The sequence below is a fragment of the Pelophylax lessonae genome (assembly GCF_965119305.1).
Source record: "Pelophylax lessonae genome assembly, chromosome: 5".
Lineage (NCBI taxonomy): Eukaryota > Metazoa > Chordata > Amphibia > Anura > Ranidae > Pelophylax > Pelophylax lessonae.
This window is the reverse complement of record NC_138772.1, coordinates 15,387,008-15,408,571: the sequence shown is the minus strand read 5'-3', so window position 1 is coordinate 15,408,571 and position 21,564 is coordinate 15,387,008. Positions and strand designations below refer to the sequence as shown.

General features: G+C 46.1%; 1 protein-coding gene across 7 annotated transcripts in view; it reads left to right on the top strand.

Moving 5' to 3' along the window:
• Positions 1-21,564, top strand: part of EEF1D (eukaryotic translation elongation factor 1 delta) — a 69,377-nt gene that overhangs the window by 9,368 nt on the left and 38,445 nt on the right. For 6 of the 7 annotated variants that reach the window (XM_082257706.1, XM_082257709.1, XM_082257708.1 and 3 more), the window contains exons 2-4: positions 441-465; positions 8,262-9,395; positions 15,463-15,592. In XM_082257706.1, the coding sequence (XP_082113832.1) occupies positions 8,272-9,395; positions 15,463-15,592 (1,254 nt within the window). In that variant the 5' untranslated portion in view covers positions 441-465; positions 8,262-8,271. The remainder of the gene's footprint in view (positions 1-440; positions 466-8,261; positions 9,396-15,462; positions 15,593-21,564) is intronic. The other variant, XM_082257705.1, reaches the window with a different exon arrangement.

Here is a 21,564-nt window from a genome sequence, read left to right as displayed (position 1 = left end):
CACCGTGTCCACACTGAAAGTGATATGGAAAACTCTCCTGAGTACTATATGCCTGTAATGAATGTAGTAGAAATTATTTGATATGTAATCAGTTGACACCCTTGTCACCAACATCACTTCTGTTCTATTGAGGCTGCAATCTATTACTCTATTGATCTATTCGGTTGAAGCTTCCATACTGTTGAAAAAAAAAAAACGAAATATCAGTGAAATCGAGCAAAAAATGGTTACATCTGCAACTCCTTTTAGTCTTCTGAACGATTCGTCTTCCTTTACCAGTGGTTTTTTTTTTTTTTTTTTTTTTTGCATGGCTGATGAATTTCCTGGTCAGGATTCCCCCCTCGTTCTATTTTTACTGAAACAATTTACTAAATATCTGCAATGTGTGCGGTGTGCTTTATTCTAACTTGCTTGCTTTTCTCTCTTCAATGCTGACTCAGGTTTTCTATACTCCTGTGGTGCATAGTGAGTATGCTATAGGCGGCGTCTGCTGCTCCTGCATGTATGCATGCCTAGATGACTCGTACTGCATGTTCTCCATTCACATCCTCAAACCATCCTTCTGTAAACCAGCAGACAGATGTGTGCAATTTTAGATTTGGATTTGTATAACCTCATGTTCTACCGCTGATTACAGCGTGTATTGATTTGAGTGCTCACAACCGTGTGTCCCTTCCGCAATGAAAATGTCAAATCTGGAGCTGCTAGACCAGGGATCCTCAAACTACGGCCCTCCAGCTGTTGGGAAACTACACATCGCATGAGGCATTGTAAAACTGACATGCACAGACACGACTAGGCATGATGGGAATTGTAGTTCCTGAACAACTGGAGGGCCATAGTTTGAAGACCCCTGTGCTAGACCTTTTTTTTTTTTTTTTTTTTTTTTTTTTATCTGAGAAGGAAATTAGAGGAGACCCGCAGCAACACCGGTGACTGGAACAAGGGCCTTGTGGAGGAAACTATGGTTGCAAGCAAAGTGATACTAAACACACAATGTTTAATTTACATTGTCCCTTCTCTTTATATGGATGACGGCACTGTAATTGTTTTAATTAAAGCGGAGTTCCACCCCCCCCCCCTTCCAAAAATGAAAAGTCAGCCGCTACACATACTGTAGCAGCTGACTTTTAATATTCGGACACTTGCCTGTCTTGGAGTCCAGCAATGTCAGCCGATGTTTCCATCGGCTGTCTGGTGCTCCCGCCGCCATTGCCGGTCAGGGAACCTGCCAGTGAAGCCTTACGGCTTCACGGGCGGGTCCCTACTGCGCATGTGCGAAGCCCACTGTGCATTCGGATTGGCCCAGGGATTTATTTATTTTTTGTTTCAAGTTCAGCTTTAGTCCCCATTCACACTAGCGCGACTTGGTCGCCTGACAAGTCGCGGTCGGTCGCCCGCCATTGAATAGTACAGGACCCGTTCTAATAGGAGCGACACAAGTCACTCCGACTTAGAAAAAGGGTCCTGTACTACTTTGGGGCGACCTGGAGGGGACTTGCATTGACTTTAATTATATGAAGTCTGTGCAAGTCGCGCTGAGGTTGCATTGCACGCTGTGCACTGCGACTTCACAGGTCGCCGCAGTCTGAACGGGGTCTTACTGGTCTTGTTTGTGAAGACTTGCTGTGTCAGGTTTGCTCTCAGACAGAGATAATGTGCAGGGCAGCAAAGATTTGCATGCAAATTGAATGGGAATATGGTGCGATTTCTGTCCGCATCGCCAGCAGTTTCCCGCACCGCTCCTGTGTGATCCCAGGCTTGTCGTAATGACTTCACAGCCTGGGTTCACACAGAAGCAGTGTGGGAAAACCGTGTGATTCGGACAAAAAAAAAAATACTTTCTCCTGGTCAATTCCATCATTCCAAAAGCAATACTTGGAATTCTGACCATAAAGCAAGTCTTGGAAAAGACTGACCTGTCCGCTGGCCCCAGATTTCCGTTTGCAGCCTGTGATCTGAACAATGAACAGATCTGAGCAATCGGGATACCTACGTGCTTTTTACAATTCAGTATGAGAAGTGCACAATGTCTGCTTAGCATCTGTCTGTGTATTGTTGAACCATAGATCCATGTCTGTGTATTGTTGAACCGTAGATCCACCTCTCCTTGTTTCTGTTCTCCTCATTGCATGCAACACAGTATTACAGTATTCCTCATTTTCCAACCTGCAATTGCACAACCTAAAAGGGATGTAGTATTCAGTATTCGTTGGGTTTTATGTGCCCAAAGAGACCCTGTCTAGGGTAATGGTATATAAATCTGCTTGCAGTATAATAGTTGTGGCAGCTTCTCACGTCTTTACAGTGTTATGCAGTATTATTGAAGCGCTAAAATGGGATCATCCAGAAATGTTAACATAAGTACCTCAAATACTGGTAATGTTCAGTTTAAAGCCACTGAAGCTTTATATAAATTAGAAACGAGTCGAGCACTAATCTATATGTCGGCTTAATCCCCCCTCATTTAGGCTGCTCTTTTGCTGCTGCCGGTGTTGTAAGAATCTCATCTTTTTTTATGGGCCTTGTAAACACTAAATGCTGGAGACTAATAAACAGTCATAGGATTGTGTGGACTGATGTCTGTAATACAAGAATCTGCTTGCCGAGGTCTGTTCTGCACAACGGGGATGATAGTTTCTCTTTCTGGTTGTGTAATTTGCGATTCATCATATTCTTCATCATCCTTGTCGTAACAACTGATTAGTCGTCTGTACTTTTATATTTTGTCTTAGTGTTTCCAGAATCATGCCGATAATTATAGGAGATGCACCAAATTTTGAGCAGGGCTTGAATGTCCTGGGCTGCTTAAGCATCTGCATGGCAATAAGGAGTTCCTTCAGAGGTATTTCATGAACTGGAAGATTATCCAGTAACGCCTCTCTACTGGTTGGCCATACCTCTCCCTAGCTGTACAGCTATCAAACGACCCTCTAAATCATTCATTCATGATAAATCATAAAATCCATGAAGGTCTGGTCCATAAAAATGTATTCAAGTTGAGGTCCGAATTGCATGTTTTTGCTGTTAGTTCTTCCAACCCCCCCAGTCTTTTGCAACATAGTTCCCCCCCCCCCTCCTTACATTTCCCTCTTTATATCACAGCCTCTCCCTTGCATTACACCCCCCCTTAACAATGCATCCCACCTCCTTTACATTGCAGTCCCCAATCTCTACATCTCAGTACCCCCTTCGAATAAAAATCCACTTTTACAGTATAGGCCCCCTTTTACAATAGAACACCCCCTTTATAACATCAGTCTCTCCATTGTTTTGCCCCCCCATTTTCCTCAGTCGGTTACCCTCCCCCCCCCCCCATTTTCCTCAGTCGGTTACCCTCCCCCCCCCATTTTCCTCAGTCGGTTACCCTCCCCCCCCCCCATTTTCCTCAGTCGGTTACCCTCCCCCCCCCCCCCATTTCCTCAGTCGGTTACCCTCCCCCCCCCCATTTTCCTCAGTCGGTTACCCTCCCCCCCCCCCCCCATTTTCCTCAGTCGGTTACCCTCCCCCCCCCCCCCCATTTTCCTCAGTCGGTTACCCTCCCCCCCCCCATTTTCCTCAGTCGGTTACCCTCCCCCCCCCATTTTCCTCAGTCGGTTACCCTCCCCCCCCCCCCCCCATTTTCCTCAGTCGGTTACCCTCCCCCCCCCCCATTTTCCTCAGTCGGTTACCCTCCCCCCCCCCATTCCTCAGTCGGTTACCCTCCCCCCCCCCCATTTTCCTCAGTCGGTTACCCTCCCCCCCCCCCATTTTCCTCAGTCGGTTACCCTTCCCCCCCCCCCATTTTCCTCAGTCGGTTACCCTTCCCCCCCCCCCATTTTCCTCAGTCGGTTACCCTCCCCCCCCCCCATTTTCCTCAGTCGGTTACCCTCCCCCCCATTTTCCTCAGCTGGTTGCCCTCCCCCCCCCCATTTTCCTCAGTCGGTTGCCCCCCCCCCCCCCCCCAATTTTCCTCAGTCGGTTGCCCTCTCCCCCCATTTTCCTCAGTCGTAAAGGGTACTTTACATTGACTAGCTCAGCCAGTGGAGGCTCTCCTTATTGCCATCTACAACACGTAGGCCTTGTTCACATGTGCGTACTTCCCTGTGAGGGCCATGTTTTTCCCGCATTTCCCTGGGAATGCACAGGTGTTCCATGAATCCCCTTGCAGGTAGTCCCTTTTATGGTAATTTGGCCATCATAGCTGCATAAATACAGGCGTTGCTCCCAATTTTGACATCCCTGAGGGTGCACAGCCCTGAACGCAGACAGTGTGCATTTGGAGCCACACACCCACACAGCTGTCATGTTGGAGCAGCGATTGTGTTAGTGCAGCCGCTGGCGTCCCAGTTGATCGAATGGGACTGCTTGCATGGGGATGCATAGAACAACTGTGCTGCCCCGTGTGATCCTACACGGGCGTAATAAACCTGTGTGAACTAAGCCTTAAAAAAAGCAATGCCTCCATGTTCTCCTATGACCTGCTTTCTTTACTTCGATTTTTCCATCTAGTTACCTTATTTTGGAAGGAGGAGAGCAAATTTCTGCGTTCCAAATGTTTAGTTCATGGGAATTAGATTTTTGTCTGATGCTGGAACCTTATTCACCTCTTCCCATTTCATTGCAATATCCCACCCATCATTGCATGGAAAAGCTGAATGTCATTAATGTTTTACCTGAGAAGACACTTAACATGGAATGCGTGATTTAACTAAGAATTTTAACACGTTTGATATCCATTAGCAGCGCATAACAACATGTTTGTTGGTCTCCACGTGAGGTCTGCAAGCTTTTCTAGGCTTCTAATATTCTTGTGATCTGGTCAATTAAAGAGCATATCAGGCAAAATCATCGCCCCGGGGTTCACGTTGAACGCGGCTTCAAATTGCGCAACAAGTCACACCCAAAATCGCCAAAAGTACTGCAGGAACTACTTTTTCAAATTGATGTGGCACCACAAATCGGCGTCGCATCAATTTGAACCTTCCATTGCTGACAGTAAGGTGCGACTTGTCATGCGATTTTTGTCCTGTGAAATCACATGACAAGTTTCTCCAGTGTCAACGGGGGTTAACAGAAGTTAAAGGACAAGTTCACCTTTGGGAACATGGTACATGTTCCGCCTGTTTTTAGTTTGGAACATGTTGCCACTCCTGTACCTGCAGCCTGCTCTAGTGACAGAAAGCTCGCTGTCACTATTTAAAAAAAAAAAAAAAAAAAAAAAAAACACCCCTCTGTCATTCGTTCAGAGTTTCTGTGAATGGGGAAAACACAAGTACTGACAACCTTTGTGGCTGTCGGCTTGTAGTTCTCAATGAACTACCATGGCACTGTGAGTGCTGCTCTGGTCCTCAATATTTGGTGATTTGCTCTGTAGTTCAGAGGAGAACTTGGACAGGAGTGACAAAAACCGCTTGGGATTTTAGTGCAGCAGAAGCAATGTTGTCAGCATTAACATGAAGTTAGGAGCTCACTAGATTTTTGGCAGATCAGCCTTTTTTTTTTTTTGTCCTCTGTACGCTCTAGAGTTTGTAAGTCCTCATTTACAAGGGCGTTAAAGCCGGTACACAAGCCATTTGTTTTTGCAGCTTGAGCCGCTAGGTGCTTTGTGTGGGCAGCCCATGTAAGTCTATTGAGACACAGTTGCATGTCCTAACTTGACAAGGGTGCAAGCAACACGCACACAGCCTGCTTTCTGAGCTGCTCATCCGCACCCAGGTCCTTGTAAAATTGGATGAGCAGCTGCGTCCTCATTGACTTGCATGTGCTGCCTACAATGTAACACCTGAAGATGCAAGCTGTAAGCAGTTAGTGATTGATATCGGTTTTTTCGTTGCCGATATCGATATTTTGGCCAATGCATATCGGTATCGGCCAATATTTTCGTACATATTTATTTTTATTTTTTTTAGGTACTCATGTGGAGGTATCTGGGGGGTCTAAAAGAGCCCAAACCCCTCCTCTGCACTTAAAAGCATTCAAAATGCCAAGTTTGGCTGTTTTGACTGCTGTCATTTTTTTGAATCTGGCGCCAGACAGTACCCTGAAGTGATGTCACTCATGACATCACTTCCGGGTTTTTGTATGGAGATCCGATCAGAGCTGAATGCGGCTTTGATCGGGTCTTCGGCGGCCATGCAGGCTGGTGGGACTGGAGACCCGGGAGAGGGGGTGGGACGTCCACTCCCACTCCTTGTAATCACAGCTGAGCGGCTTCTTAGCCGCATCGGTTGTCATTACAAGTCAGCCGACCGCCCGCTATGGACGCCGGTACCGGGGTGATGCCTCTAGCTGCAGACATCACTCCGGTACAAGCAGACCCGGGAGAGGGGGGGGGACGTCCCCTCCCACTCCTTGTAATGACAGCCGAGCGGCTTCTTAGCCGCATCGGTTGTCATTACAAGACAGCCAACCGTCGGCTATGGACGCCGGTACCGGGGTGATGCCTCTAGCTGCAGACATCACTCCGGTACAAGCACTTTCCCGAAATATCGGCCACCTTGATTCTGATATATCGGGGAAAGTGCATATCGGCTTTGCCGGTAATCGGTCGATCTCTAGTAGCTGTAGTCCCATTTATGGGATATGGGCCTTAGAGCCTGCGTGAGCAAGGACCTAAACGCTGCAGAGTACAGAAAAGGAAAAGCACCTGTCTGAATGAGGCCTTGGGCGCGTTCACATTACTGTGGACCGTGCATTCCGGTTACATGTGTGGGAATCTCATCGATACCCAAAGCCAAATTGCACTGCTCTTGCGAGATGCGCAGGGCTGCTGTTTGTTCTGAATAGCACCACCATGCATCTTCGCCTGCAGTGCGGAAATCACATGGTCGAAAAGACAATGCGGTTTCTATGCAGCCGCTTTTTTTAAAAAAAGGTGCATGCGCCTTTTTTGTGAGTGTCACGCAGCACAGCAGCCTATCCAAATGAATGGGCTGCTGTGCCCAAGTAAACGCGGGACGCATGGCCCGCACTGGTGTGAACGGAGCCTTCAAGTTAACCTTTTGGAACATGTTACACGTTCCACCCGTTTGCATCTGCAGCCTCCATTCACACCCCTCTTTGACAGAGGGCAGAACATTTTCTCCCTGCACCCACTGTCACAATTTGAAAATGGTGCAGCTGTGCAGGGCTCCACCCACATACATTCAGTTTTCTGTGAATGGATAGACTACAAGTATCGTCAGCCATTGCGCCTGGCGGCTTGCCTTTCTCAGCGGTGAGCACTCTCGCGGCCCTTTGATTATCCCGCTCTCAAGTAACTGCCTGCCCATACGAGCAGACAGCTATGGTGAGTCTGCAGGAGCCTGAGATTGCACCCTCAATCTGCTGATTATGGTCGCAAAGCTCTGCAGGCTCCTTAGAACAAAATAAAAAATGCACTTTTATTTTTTTTAACCCTCAAAAGTGCATTTATTTATTTTCCAAAGGTGAACTTGCGCTTCAAGAGAAAAATATGGGGAAATGTGCATGTATTTTAGAGATTTATTGAATGTGTATAGTTTGCCTAGATATACCGTTTTTAAGAGGGAAAAAATAATTTAGCGTTCTCATTTCTAGATTGCAGAAATCTTGTGTCTATAAATAGCTGTTGGATCTTTCTTAAAATAGACCAGAATGGTCACCCTGCAGAATGCAGTCTAGTAATAAGACACCTTTTTGGATGACAGTTGTCAGATATATTGCACAGCAGAAATCCCAGAAGGTCATCTAGCCTTGTAAGAGGTGAAATTGTCAGGCCCCAAACTAAATTTACAGGTGTCGCTCAAGGGTCATCCTATGCAGCAACCCCTTGGAGTGCCGACAAGGACACAGCTCATCCCAGCTCTAGACATCCAAGGGAAAAGTCCTGGAAGTGGCACACATCTGCAAAATCCCAAAAGGTGTATGACTGCCTTAGCCCAGGCTCCAATAAGGCTACGCCCATTACTCATTTTACTCTGCTCTGTGGCGGAGAGAACCACGTTGGGGGCGTGGCCTTGTTGGAGCCCTGGCTGAGGCTGTTGTATACCACCTTATGGGGTCCTGCAGAGACGTGGGACTTCCAGGACTTTTTTCATTAGTGAAATTGTCATGCGGTGCAGAAAAATCCAGGTCACTGGTATTCTATAAGCAGACCTTCACGTACAAAAAGGACCACAAAATTAAAAATCCTTTTATTGGTCTCCCTCCCTATCATTCGTGGCTATGAAAGTTGGTGTCTTCTCTGGTAAATTCTCTAGCTTTTGTTTGTGTGTATTGAAAAGTGTTTTATAGCTCCTTTTTATGGTTTCTTAATGCTGTCCGGACAAGATGAGGACAAGGAAACACCAGAGCCCGGTAGAGGCCGGTTGGGTGGACAAACACAAATGTGAGAACGGATCTCGGCTTGCTTGTGAGGTCCAGGCAACGGCAGCCAAGAAGGGAAATTCTGCCACCAATGGCATTGCTCAGCACGAACCTATGGAGAACGACCTTAAGAAAGTCAACGGTAAAAAACAGAAGCGGAGACGAAGGTCTCCCAAGAACAAAGCTGTGATGCCCAAGGTGGACAATGTGCTATTTGGCTTAATGGCGGACGCAGTGTGGCTTAATAAATATTTGTATGATGAGGCTGAATGTGGCTATCATGCCAAGCTTGCAGCAGTGCAGGTCAAGGTGTTGGAGAATCGTCCTCATGTGAAAGTGGCTTCCGTTAAGGAAGTAGCATCAACAAAGAAGCCTACAGAGAGCTGCACCCACAGCGCTATGATGGCTTGTCACCATGTGGATAACGGAGTCTGGGTTAATAAGTTTAATTTTGAAGATGCTGAGAGCCAGTTCATCATGCAGTTTGCATCTCCCCTTGCCCCTCGAGCCCTAAATCTGAACCTGGTTTCTCATGACCGTGCAGCGATTAGGTCCACACAGAGGACACCTGATGAAGGCTATTCCAGTGCAACTCCGACTCCAGCTGCCCGTGACCTGTTGACCATTAATGAAGTCGTTTCTGAGCCAACGGTCAACGGAAAGCCGCACTGGGCAACTATACAGGACCTGTTGTCTGAGGTGTGGTTGGATAAGTCCCGGTATGACCAAGCAGAACAATGCTTCTATGAGCAGGCTGCTAATATTCAGGCGACATCGCCGAATCAATCCAACCTCAGTTGGAGCATGAATTCTGGAAAAAAGGGAAAGCGGGACAGATATAATCGTAAGTCTGCTGGAAGGCAACAGTCTAACAAAGAACTTCCCAGTATTCCGGAGGAGTCCGCCGTGTATTACCCTGCGTACTTTCTTCACAGTGACAGCGAGAGCTCGTGGCTTAATAAGACTACTTACGATAGAGCCGAAGCGTGCTTCTATGCTGCTCAAGATGTGTCGGTTGCTGCTAAATCCAGCCAAGCCATTGTAGCCAAATTGCCTCGGCCAGTAAAACCCAAACATCAGGACAAGAAGTAGGCGCCTTATTACTTTTTAAACAAATGTTTCTTCTTACTGTGTTCTAAAGATATTGTGGTTGTTTAATGCTTTGTACCTGTAGAAGAGCTGTTCCAGTATTTTTGTTCTTCTTGGTTAGTCCTTCCATGTTTGTGTCCCCTACAGAGAATGATGTAGAGCTGCTGCTTTATATGGTTTAGTATTGCCCCTTCCATGTGATTGGCCCACCAGGTACACCTGTCTGTTTTTCATGTGGACCCGATCAGACCCTACATTCTTTATGGAACGGGGATCCGTTTACACCCTCCTACCTACAATCCGATCTGGAAAAACCAAACGGAAAGGCAACAGTTTCCCTCCGTCTGACCGAATCAGAGGGCACTCTGATGTAAACTAACAGCTGTTTAGTTTACATCACAATGCCCATAGAGCTGTGCGGGCTGTGTCTGATTTGCTCATTCAGAGACCGGTCATCTGCCCAGCACAGCAGGGAATTGACCGACAGATCCCCTGAGAAAAACATCAGGCCCATCAAAGTATTTTAGACCTCATTGAGTGGGATTTTAGAGTCATCCCAAACAGATTGATATAAAAACAAATATTTGGCCCATTTTTTGAAATCAAGACAATTTTTTTTATAAAAATGCATATGCATTTGTAGATATGAGGCAATATGAGCAAGAAAATGTATATAAGGTCAGTTACAAAGTGGCATTCCCCAACTGGCCATATAGGGCAGTGATGGCTAACCTTGGCACCCCAGACGTTTTTCGAACTAAATTCCCCATGATGCTCATGCACTCTGCAGTGTACTTAAGCATCATGGGAAATATAGTTCCAAAACATCTGGGGTGCCAAGGTTTACCATCACTGATATAGGGTAACAGCATAGATGTTTCACCGAGCAATATCAACGCGTTTCAAAATATGTATGTATATCCTTTGCTGCAAAAACTGTTGATTGCACTTGGCACAGGAAGTTCCCCCCCCCCCCCCACACACACACACACACACACACACACACACACACACACACACACACACACACACGTGATGGGGGCTTTTTTTAATCTCTGGTGTAGTTGCAAATGGGTAGAGAAACCCCTCCCCATTTTCCTTCCTCCCTTTAGGCCACCAGAGAAACTTCCTGTGTTGGCGGCTTTTGTCTCCAATATGACCGCAATCCGGTCTCCTGATGTTGTCATGGAGAACGGATGTGGCGGCACGGCGCATGACGTCATTACAACACGCATGCGCACTACATATATGGAGACTCGCCTCGGATGCCATTCTCTACCCACCCCACACTCTGATGAGGGGAATTAATAGCCATACACACTATAAGATTTTCTGAAGACTTTTTCCTTCAGATTTACCTTTTCTATGTAGTGCAAGGGCCGGCCAGATTGCATACAAATTGAAAAAGTGTTTAGGTTTGACCTCATATTATATGGTTTTGGTAAATCTAAAGGAAAAAATCTTCAGAAAATCTTATAGTGTGTATGGCCCATTACATTCTGCATCAGTGGAACAAGCTCAGGGGCAGCTGCTGCAGTCCCCTCTTTCCCCCAGTGAGTTGACGGCAGGTGTGGGAGGACTCAAAAGACGTCACAGTAAGTACTGGACATCTTCTCCCTTTCCTGTACCACTGCACTATATCAGCAGCATTGAACGGTTTTTATTTTTTATTCTTGTATACAAGGCTCTGATGGTCTTTCCTTCTTCTTTTTTTTTTTTTTTTTTTTTTTTTTAATACGACTTTTTGAAGTTGGGCATTGGAATTGGATAAGCTTTCAAGCGATCCTTGTTGCAACACTATGAGTTAATCGCAGCTTGGAGGCCATCTAGCCTATGGGAGCACTCAAACCAAAGGGTCATATACACTATTTGAACATATGACGTTGGTAAAAAAAAAAAAAAAAAAGTCTTAATGTTGGTGAATATATTTTTATAGCATGCAACTTTAATGTAATCATATATTGCAGAAGTGGCAGAAAAATCCCTGAAGAATTTTAAAAATGCTCCAAATAAAATATTTTGTTTTTTATATAAATTTGTTTGGATTGCCTCTAAAATCCCACTTAAATACTTTTTGATTAACTAGGGATGATGGCAATCACACCTATGGCCACCTGAGTCACTCTATTTTAACATCTGGCCGTTTGAAAGGGACCTAAATGTCTAGTGCATTGGTCCTCAAAGCTATCGCCTGCCACTTGCAATAATCTGGCTCCTGCAACAATGCAGGGCCACTTTATGGCATGCTACAGCTTTTGTCTGTAGACTAGCAGTGGGTTCCAGGAGCTGAAACACAAACCATTCCCGCACCTGGCAATGTATGTCAAGCAGAGTGATAACCTGACCTATGGTGCCTGCCTGGATTCGGTTGTGATGTCTTCACACCAGTAAAGACGCAGCAGCAAACATGCAGCTGAACTGAAGCTTTTGATATGCTTTACATGGTTTATTTGGGCCAAACGAACGACACTATGTTGTAAGCATTGGGATGTCTGCCCTTGCACACACATGAACTTTAATGGCATCCCAGTCTTAGTCCGTAGGGTTCAATATTGAGTTGGCCCACCCTTTGCAGCTATAACAGCTTCAACTCTTCTGGGAAGGCTGTCCACAAGGTTTAGGAGTGTGTCTATGGGAATGTTTCACCATTCTTCCAGAAGCGCATTTGTGAGGTCAGGGATTATGGTGAGAGGGTTCTTCAAGGGTTGGGCTTGGCCTCTTCGTTCCAGTGAACTGAGCTCTTAAGGCATCAGCATACCAAGAGATTTTGGACAATTTCATGCTCCCAATTTTGTGGGAACAGTTTGGGGATGGCCCCTTCCTGTTCCAACATGAAAACGAGGTCCATAAAGACATGGATGAGCGAGTTTGGGGTGGAGGAACTTGACTGGCCTGCACAGCGTCCTGACCTCAACCCGATAGAACACCTTTGGGATGAATTAGAGTGGAGACTGCGAGCCAGGCTTTTGCGTCCACATCAGTGGCTGACCTCACAATTGCGCTTCTGGAAGTAGACACACTCCTAAACCTTGTGGACGGCCTTCCCAAAAGAGTTGAAGCTGTTATGGCTGCAAAGGGTGCGCCGCCGGAATCACTAGGTCTACGTCGCTGGACCCAGGGGAGCCGCACTGTAGCAGTAATATTACTGTGAGCAGGTGGTTAAGGTAAGTATTTCATAATGAGCTAGTATGCGATGCACACTAGCTCATTATGCTTTTTTTGTCTTTCAGGTTTTTATTTTTTTTTTTTTTGGGGGGGGAGGTTTACAACCTCTTTAAAGTATATACAGCACATCGTGGCCTCATGTTAGTGAGGGATAAAGTTTGTTTGGGCCAGCTTGGCCATTTACAAAACACTGCTGCCTGAGTAGAATACCCCCAGGATGTTGCGAAGTGAGGGTCCTTTCACACAGGCGGTCCGTTTTTCATCCATTCATTGTCAGTTTTTCATCCCATTTTCTTTGCGGATGAAAAACGGACATAATGCATGTCAATGGGATTGCGGATGTCAGCAGATGACCATCCGCTGACATCCAATTTGCGTCCTTTCTGATAAGTTCCGTTTTTTGGAACAGAAGAGAACCCTATTTTTCTTCCGTTTAAAAAAACGGAACGGACGCAAAAACGGATGTCAGCGGTGTCATCTGCTGACATCCGCAATCCCATTGACATACATTATCTCCGTTTTTATCATCTGCAAACGGGATGGGATGATAAACGGCCATTCGGACCGGATGACACAAGTCGTGTCCGTTAAAAAAAAAAAAAAAAAAGTGCCGGAGCGGATCAAAAAAACGGTCCGCCCCATGTAAAAGGACCCTGAGGCCTAGTCATTATGGCTCACCTCCAGCATCACAGGAGTGAGCTGCTGAATCAGGAGAGAGAGAGAGCCATGTGAGGGAGGTTGCATCCGAGAAGCTCACTCCTCAGATGGAGGAGGTGAGCAGTAATGACTAGGCCTTGCTTAGCAATGTCCTGGGAGTATTCCAGACAGGCCTCAGGGTGTATGTAAATGGCCTACAGCTATAGCAAGGACTTTATTCAACTTCAGTCAGAGCTGCATCATTTTTCATTTACAGATGCCCCTTAACCTGCATAGGCAATTTTTTATTTTAACGAGCCAGCTCTTTAGTGTCGGTTCACACTATGGCGATCCGACTTCGGGGGCGACCTGTGAAGTCGCCGTGCACCGCGACTTGCACTGACTTCACATAATGGAAGTCAATGCAAGAACTATTTTCTAAGTCGGAGCGGCTTGAGTCACTCCTATTAGAACGGTTCCCATAGCACAGAACACAGAATGGACCGTGACTTGTCAGGCAACCAAGTCACCTGACAAGTCGCTGTAGTGTGAACCGGGACTCAATCTGCTAACATCAATGATGGAAAATTATCCTCGCTAATGCAGAATATAAATTGTGCTCTTCAGTTTTTGAAATTCTTTGCCTAACCAAGTAAGTGCCTGTTCCAGCAGACACTTGCTCCCATGTTCTCACTCCACGTCTTCCTCATTCCTTGGTCAGCCCCTCCTAACCCCAGCTACATCCTCCTGGGATACAGGCCACACATCCCTGGAGGCTACAGGACCAGTCTGATCCAGTTAGATATCTCTGCATGATACTGGTTTTATAATGATTAGAAGACATGCAGGCCGCATACACTGGTAGGACTTGTCTTCGATGGTACAGAACTTCTATTGTAAAGTGGAGTATAATTGATCCCGGAAAGGAACACATTTGTGCATCTTTGCTTCTGTCTGTAAATCATGTCTCTGATTTAGACAATGGGTATCACGGATATGCTGGCACTGGAAACTTTGGCTTTTTCCCCCCTTTTTTTTTTTTTTCTCGAATGCTTCACCTTACCAGTTATAAAAAAAAAAAAATCCCTGTGCATAAATGTTTAGAATTACTTCTCTTCCACCTGAGGCGAGGTGATGTCATGATCCTCCTGGCGTGATCCTGGGAACACAGTGTGCCGGGTGGACCTAATCTTGTGAAGACACTGCTGTACTGTGCTGGGGCGTTTTCTTCTCAGTATTTTGCCAGAAGGATCATTACCTAACCCTCACATAGGTAAAAAGTAAGACTTAGTTGTGTGTGGGTGTGTTTTTTTTTTTTTTGTTCTTTTGTTCGTAAGGCTTGATGTAATAAGTGGACTATTAAAGTAGTTCCAAAGACAGTTTTTAATTCAATGCATTAAAGTGAAAAAAAAAAACCCTTGCATGCAGCTTCCAGCAATATGAGTCCCTTGGCTGTCCGGGACTCTCCCTCCTGATTGGCTGAGACACAGCGGCAACATTGGCTCCCACTGCTGTCAGTTAGCCAATCAGGAGAAAGAGGGGGCCGGGCCAAATAGCAGCTGTGTGTCTGAATGGACACACCGAGCCTTGGCTCGGGTGACTCCCATAGCAAGCTGCTTGCTCCTTGGGGGCACTTGACAGGAGGGAGGAGCCAGGAGCAACCAAGAGGGACCCGAGATGAGGATTCGGGCCAATCTGTGCAAAACCAACTGCACAGAGAAGGTAAGTATACTTTTTTTTTTTTTTTAAACATTTTTTAACATTCACTTTAAGGACATGCGTTAAGGTAAAAAAAACTTCTGCAGCCACCCCTTATAAATTCCCCGGGCTCAATCTTGATGCAGCAATGTGCACAAGACCAGAGGCTCTCTACGCTCTCTCCATCCTCATTGGCTCAGAGACAGCAGTGGGGAGCCATTGGCTTTCGCTGCTGCCAATCACAGCCAGTGGGGAGGGAGCGGGTTATGTTTTTTTTTTTTTTTTTTTTTTCATCCGATCTGAACCAGCAGATGGAAGGAAAGTAGACTTTCCATCCGCCCAGATTTCACGGACAGGATTCGATAGCAGCGGGTGTCAGAGAACATGTCTCCGTTGCTCCATCGGAAAGTTCATGTGAAAGGGGTCTTCTAAAGATGTATTAAGCGATCATAAAGGGGTTTGTGGTGGGATGGGGGGGGGGGGGTTACTAGCAACAGGGCTACTATGTTTAACATTGTAAGAATAAAACTACAATTCTGTGTATTTAAACCTGTAATGTTCTGTCAGCAGAAAAATGGCAGCTTCTTGCTTGAGCACAGAGAAGATCTGGTTTGACAAATACAAGTATGACGATGCAGAGAAACAGTATTTTGAACAACTAAGCAATGCCGGAACCAACGCTCACGTCCAGCCACAGGTGAGTGGGGGAGGAGCTGGAGGGGGGGGCGTCTGATTCCTTAATCATCTTTTACATGTAGTCGCTGCATTCCTGAATCTGTCTTCATAAAACTCTTGTAGACTATTTTATTAAGATGCTGCAAATTTACTCCTTATCCCAAATCAAGAGTTTTCATTTCATCTCTTTGTAATGTTTGTGTTGCTTCATCGGGGGGCTTTTTCTATTGCTTCTCTTGCATCTGGCTGGGTCTCTCTCGCTCCAAATTGAGTAATTTCTGAGGTTCCTTTTCTGACTGACAGTAACCAAGTGGAACAGAGCGATTTCTATTATGAGCCTCTTTTAGATGTTGTCTTTTTCAGTTACAACATGTTCACCTCGTGCTGATATTCTGGACATTGAGCAGCATGTTGGTTCATTCATTGCCGATTGCAGTACAAGACCTCTGCTCGCCATCCTCCTCCTTATGAGGGTGGTCTCCTCCTTATGAGGGTGGTCTCCTCCTTATGAGGGTGGTCTCCTCCTTATGAGGGTGGTCTCCTCCTTATGAGGGTGGTCTCCTCCTTATGAGGGTCTCCTGTACTTTCAGCTTTTTTGAAGTGTATTTAAAGCCAAAACTTTTTTTGGATTTCATGTAGGGGGGACATAAGAAGCTCTTGAGGTGACAAAACCCAAAGTTTTTTACAGTTGCCTCAGAAACAAACGGAAGGGAAATTGCCCAATGGGGACAATGGTTGTGTTTCCTGGACAACGAAGACTGAAACAAAAAAAAATCTTCTAGTGTATTAAACCCAACAACAAAAATGTGTTTTATATTGAAGCTTATATTGAAGCTTATCTGCTAGTCCCCTTTTTTTACCTTTCTTTTTTTTTTTCATTTGGTGAACCTGTCAGAAAATGTAAAAGCAGAGTTCTGCCCCCCCCCCCCCCCCTCCAAAAATTAAGTCAGCAGCTACACATACTGTAGCTGCTGACTTTTAATATTAGGACACTTACCTGTCCTGGAGTCCAGCGATGTCTGCACCGCAGCCGATGTTTCCATTGGCTGTCGGGCGCTTCCATTGCCAATCAGGGAACCCGGCAGTGAAGTCTTGCGGCTTCACGGTCGGGTCTCTACTGCGCATTTGGATTGGCGGGGGGGGTGTAGGAGGAGGGTACCTAATTTTGCTGCGGCGCTGTTCCTGGAAGTAGGGAAGGGTACCTGTCAAAAACAGGTACCCATCCCGTTCCCCCCTCCCCCCCTGAAAGGTGCCAAATGTGGCACCGGAGGGGGTGGGGGGAAGCAAATGAGAGGAAGCTCCACATTTGGGTGGAATCCTGCTTTAATTTTCAACTTCGTGTTAACAGACTAAGTTGACCCTCAAAAGTGGCAGTTGGGTAGTGGTTGAGACAAACCATTTAAGGGCCAGTTCACACTATGCGGTGACAGACGTTTTACTGTATGATAAAACTTTAACCTACAAAGCTATTTACAATTCTGCCCTGAGCTACATCACCAATTTTATCTCCAAATATCGCCAAAAGGCCCCTTTCACACGGGCTTTCTGATCAGGTTCTCCTGTCAGTTTTTTCAGGCGGATCTGATTGGATGCTCCATGCACCCCTATGGAGCAGTGGATGTCAGCAGTGACATATCCGCTGCTATCCAATCCTGTCTGTGAAATCCGGACCGATGGAAACCCTATTTCTCTTACGTCCTCCGACAGTCGTCGCCTCTTCATATTCGTCACATATGGGGTATTAGACTTTGCTCCGAAGGAGTAGCTAGGCAACAGAATATGTTAACATTAAAGCTTTTAACATATCCCACCCTCAAGGGGTGGTCCCCTCAGTCAATACCCTCCTACTTCCTGCAACCATATCTGTTTTAATGTCTAGCTTGTCAGGAGTGGCTGGCTCTCTCTGTGCTGGGGCTTTGTGCCCCAGACTCTTTCTTCTTTTTTGATTTTTTGTTTGAGTTTTCTCTCTACCTTTACTTAGCTGTTCTTTTTGTCAGCGTTAGTTCTTCGGACGAAGAGGATCATGCGGGCTGGGTCTCGGGCTGATCCCCCTGGTCGCAGGTCGTGGGTCAGTGGCTTCCCAGCCTGCCATCGAGCGTTCAGCCAGGTAACGCTCCTGGCACAGTGAACGACCCATCCCTGTTCGGTGCAGGGATGATTGGTGAGGTGGCTACCTCACTGGACGCTGTGCGGTTTCTTAACCCCCATTCTGTGCGTCTTGTATGCGACTCTCCCTGCCTCATGTGGGGACCTGTCTGTCTGGGGGGGTGTCAGTCTGGGACTGTGTAACCTGCCTCTATTCACACTGTTTGTCTCCCTATCTCTCGGCTGCATGCTGTGGGCTGCAAGGGGGGGGGGGGAGCTGTGTGACACTGTGTGTGTCAGCCTTGTCAGTGTGAGAAGCTGTGTGCTGTGGGGCATGTTTTGTGGCATGTTTGGGCATTATACAGCGATCGCTGCGGCGATCTGACATGTTTTTTTATATGGAGACATGTGTGCATTACTGTACTGTGGAGCGGCGGTTTCGGCGCCAAACGGCGCCATTTTGCCTACACTCGCTCCGGCCGCATGTTCTACATGCATGGCGGCCATTTTCTTGTAGCCTCCCATAGGCTTTCATAGAGCGCCCTGGCAGCATCACTTCCTCTTCTCCAGGAACACCGATCGAGGCAGCGGCGAGGGTCTCCTCAGGTTTTATCCTTCCTATCCATTGCCTGTATCAGTTTTATTGTCCCAAAAAAGATAAGTGCTGGACAGCACCCCCTTTCCTGCGCTCGGAACCTGGTCCTCAGGCTGTTTCAATCCTGGAACTCGTACTGGTATTAGGCATCCATGATGGCTAGGCTTTGCTGCCCCTTACGACCAGGGTGGTCGACCAGACACTGAAAATACAAAGCAAAAGAAGGGCGCACCAGCCTAGCGCATTATCCTCAGCAAGTTTATTTGGATAAAATTGTTTAAAATCAAATACTCACAAACAAACAAGAAGTTTCAGGCACATCAATTCCATACACCTGCCTCCTACCAGAGGATCAACGTCTTTACTGGAAGCAGAGGGCTGACGCGTTTCGAGGCTGTGCCTCTTCCTCAGAGCCTGGAGGCCATGGTCAAGTCCATAGTTTAAATATAATATGTAGGGCCAGGCCTCCACATGACCCCTGGGGGATGTGGGAGGAGATATCGCCCAAATGGGCGTAGCTACACAGCCAATTACCCAAAAGCTGTTGCAAGTCACAAATGTAGTTACATTTTAATTGGCGAGCCCCACGCGACTATTTATTCCATTGGTGAGCTATCCAAAAAACTTCCCAGCTCATCGTGGACTCCATTTCACAAAAAATAATAATAATAAGATTAAAACTGATATGGTAAACTGACCTGTACATGTCGTGGTCCTAAACCAAATAGGGCATCGAGCTGAGACCATCGTGTTGGTCGATAATCCACTATCTCATACTGGGCATATTGGGCATATTCCCTGGTGGTCCAATGGTGTTCACTGTAAAGTCGGCTACCCGGATATTAAGGATGGTATACTGTAACAGCAGGGCGGCGGTGGAACGCACGCCGCTCATCCCGGAACTAGCGTGCGCACCACCGCATAGCGTCACTTCCGCCCATCCAGGTCGTGACGGCTTCCGGTTTCCGTATACATGGGCGGCGGGACAGCGGTGGAACGCACGCCGCTCGTCCCGGAACTGGCGTGCGCATCACCGCGTAACGTCACTTCCGCCCATCCAGGCAATGACAACTTCCGTCCCCGGCAAGCTGTTCCTATAGAAACCGCAAAAGGGAGGACACAAGTATGCCCCGCTGGTGTATCATATACACCGTACCATATGGACCAAATCCAGGGGAACTAAATTTAGATGTACCATACAGAATCGACTCTGGTGGGAGTTGATTGGAGAGCCCACCAAGATTGGAGAAAGGTGGTCGCACATATTTAAAATAGCAGTGAAGATATTATACATCAGATAAAACAACCTGAACCAATAAAGTTAAAATTAACATTAACATTAATAATATTAGATGATGGGTACCTGTGTACTAATAATGTAACTTGCTAAGCCTGAATAAGAATCACATGTATAAAAGAGTGGATCAATAGATAAAAAATTATTCAATATCCAATTAAATTATATAACTGTGAATAAAAAATATATAAAATATATATATATATATATATATATATATATATATATATATATATATACATATATATAATTATACATACCATACACACATATATAAATATACATGTATATACAGATACAAACACCTATGTATACATGCTGAACCATAATGATTCATTATATAAAATCCATATTAAAACCATCTAAATATATGTGTACATATAGTGTGACTCGTTAGATATGGCATGTAGAGCTTCAGACACCAATTTACGCGTGCCATACCTCCTCTATAAACAAACCTTGGAGAGCTTGAAAAACTAAACTCGGCAAGCCAAATATAAAACTTTAGGTGTGGGACCTATACTAAGGAACTATACGCTTCAAAATAAATTGAGGGGAAAGGAAAAGGAAAGGAAGGATGGTGTAACGAGCAGTGTGTGTATATGTGCGTGCATTGGCTACGCACATACATATCCACACAATTGAGGAGACGGGGAGGGGGGAGGGGCACACACATGCACATACGTCAGCCTGAACATATACACCAGCGTATGCGTGTAGACCCCAAAAAGGAAATAGAGAGTGGTGTGGTACTAGGATGGAACCATAGAAGGAACAATGGTAACTGGAGCGGATGTCGGGGGGGACAGAAACACATACGGAAGGGGGGAAAAAACAGGAATGCACTGCGAGAAACTACAGTACACTCTGGATTTCGAGATCTTCGTTCAAACCCCCAGGGGACATAGACCCTAGGGTGAAGATCCAATAAGATTCCCTTCTGCACAGCCTCTGAAATCTAGCCCCCTCATCAGGGTCCTTAGCTATTAGCTCAATGCCAAAGACCCGTAGGCCCGTTGGATCCCCATCATGATGCTGCTCAAAGTGGCGAGGTATGGAGTAGCTGTTGCGGTCCTTTGTTCCAGCCTTCGTTTAACCTACTCTATGTAGGCCGCACTATACGGCCCCTTAGAGTAAGGTTTGGTGAACATAAGTGCAGCATATTGAACAGGAAAACGAAGGCTGGAACAAAGGACCGCAACAGCTACTCCATACCTCGCCACTTTGAGCAGCATCATGATGGGGATCCAACGGGCCTACGGGTCTTTGGCATTGAGCTAATAGCTAAGGACCCTGATGAGGGGGCTAGATTTCAGAGGCTGTGCAGAAGGGAATCTTATTGGATCTTCACCCTAGGGTCTATGTCCCCTGGGGGTTTGAACGAAGATCTCGAAATCCAGAGTGTACTGTAGTTTCTCGCAGTGCATTCCTGTTTTTTCCCCCCTTCCGTATGTGTTTCTGTCCCCCCGACATCCGCTGCAGTTACCATTGTTCCTTCTATGGTTCCATCCTAGTACCACACCACTCTCTATTTCCTTTTTGGGGTCTACACGCATACGCTGGTGTATATGTTCAGGCTGACGTATGTGCATGTGTGTGCCCCTCCCCCCTCCCCGTCTCCTCAATTGTGTGGATATGTATGTGCGTAGCCAATGCACGCACATATACACACACTGCTCGTTACACCATCCTTCCTTTCCTTTTTCCTTTTCCTTTCCCCTCAATTTATTTTGAAGCGTATAGTTCCTTAGTATAGGTCCCACACCTAAAGTTTTATATTTGGCTTGCCGAGTTTAGTTTTTCAAGCTCTCCAAGGTTTGTTTATAGAGGAGGTATGGCACGCGTAAATTGGTGTCTGAAGCTCTACATGCCATATCTAACGAGTCACACTATATGTACACATATATTTAGATGGTTTTAATATGGATTTTATATAATGAATCATTATGGTTCAGCATGTATACATAGGTGTTTGTATCTGTATATACATGTATATTTATATATGTGTGTATGGTAT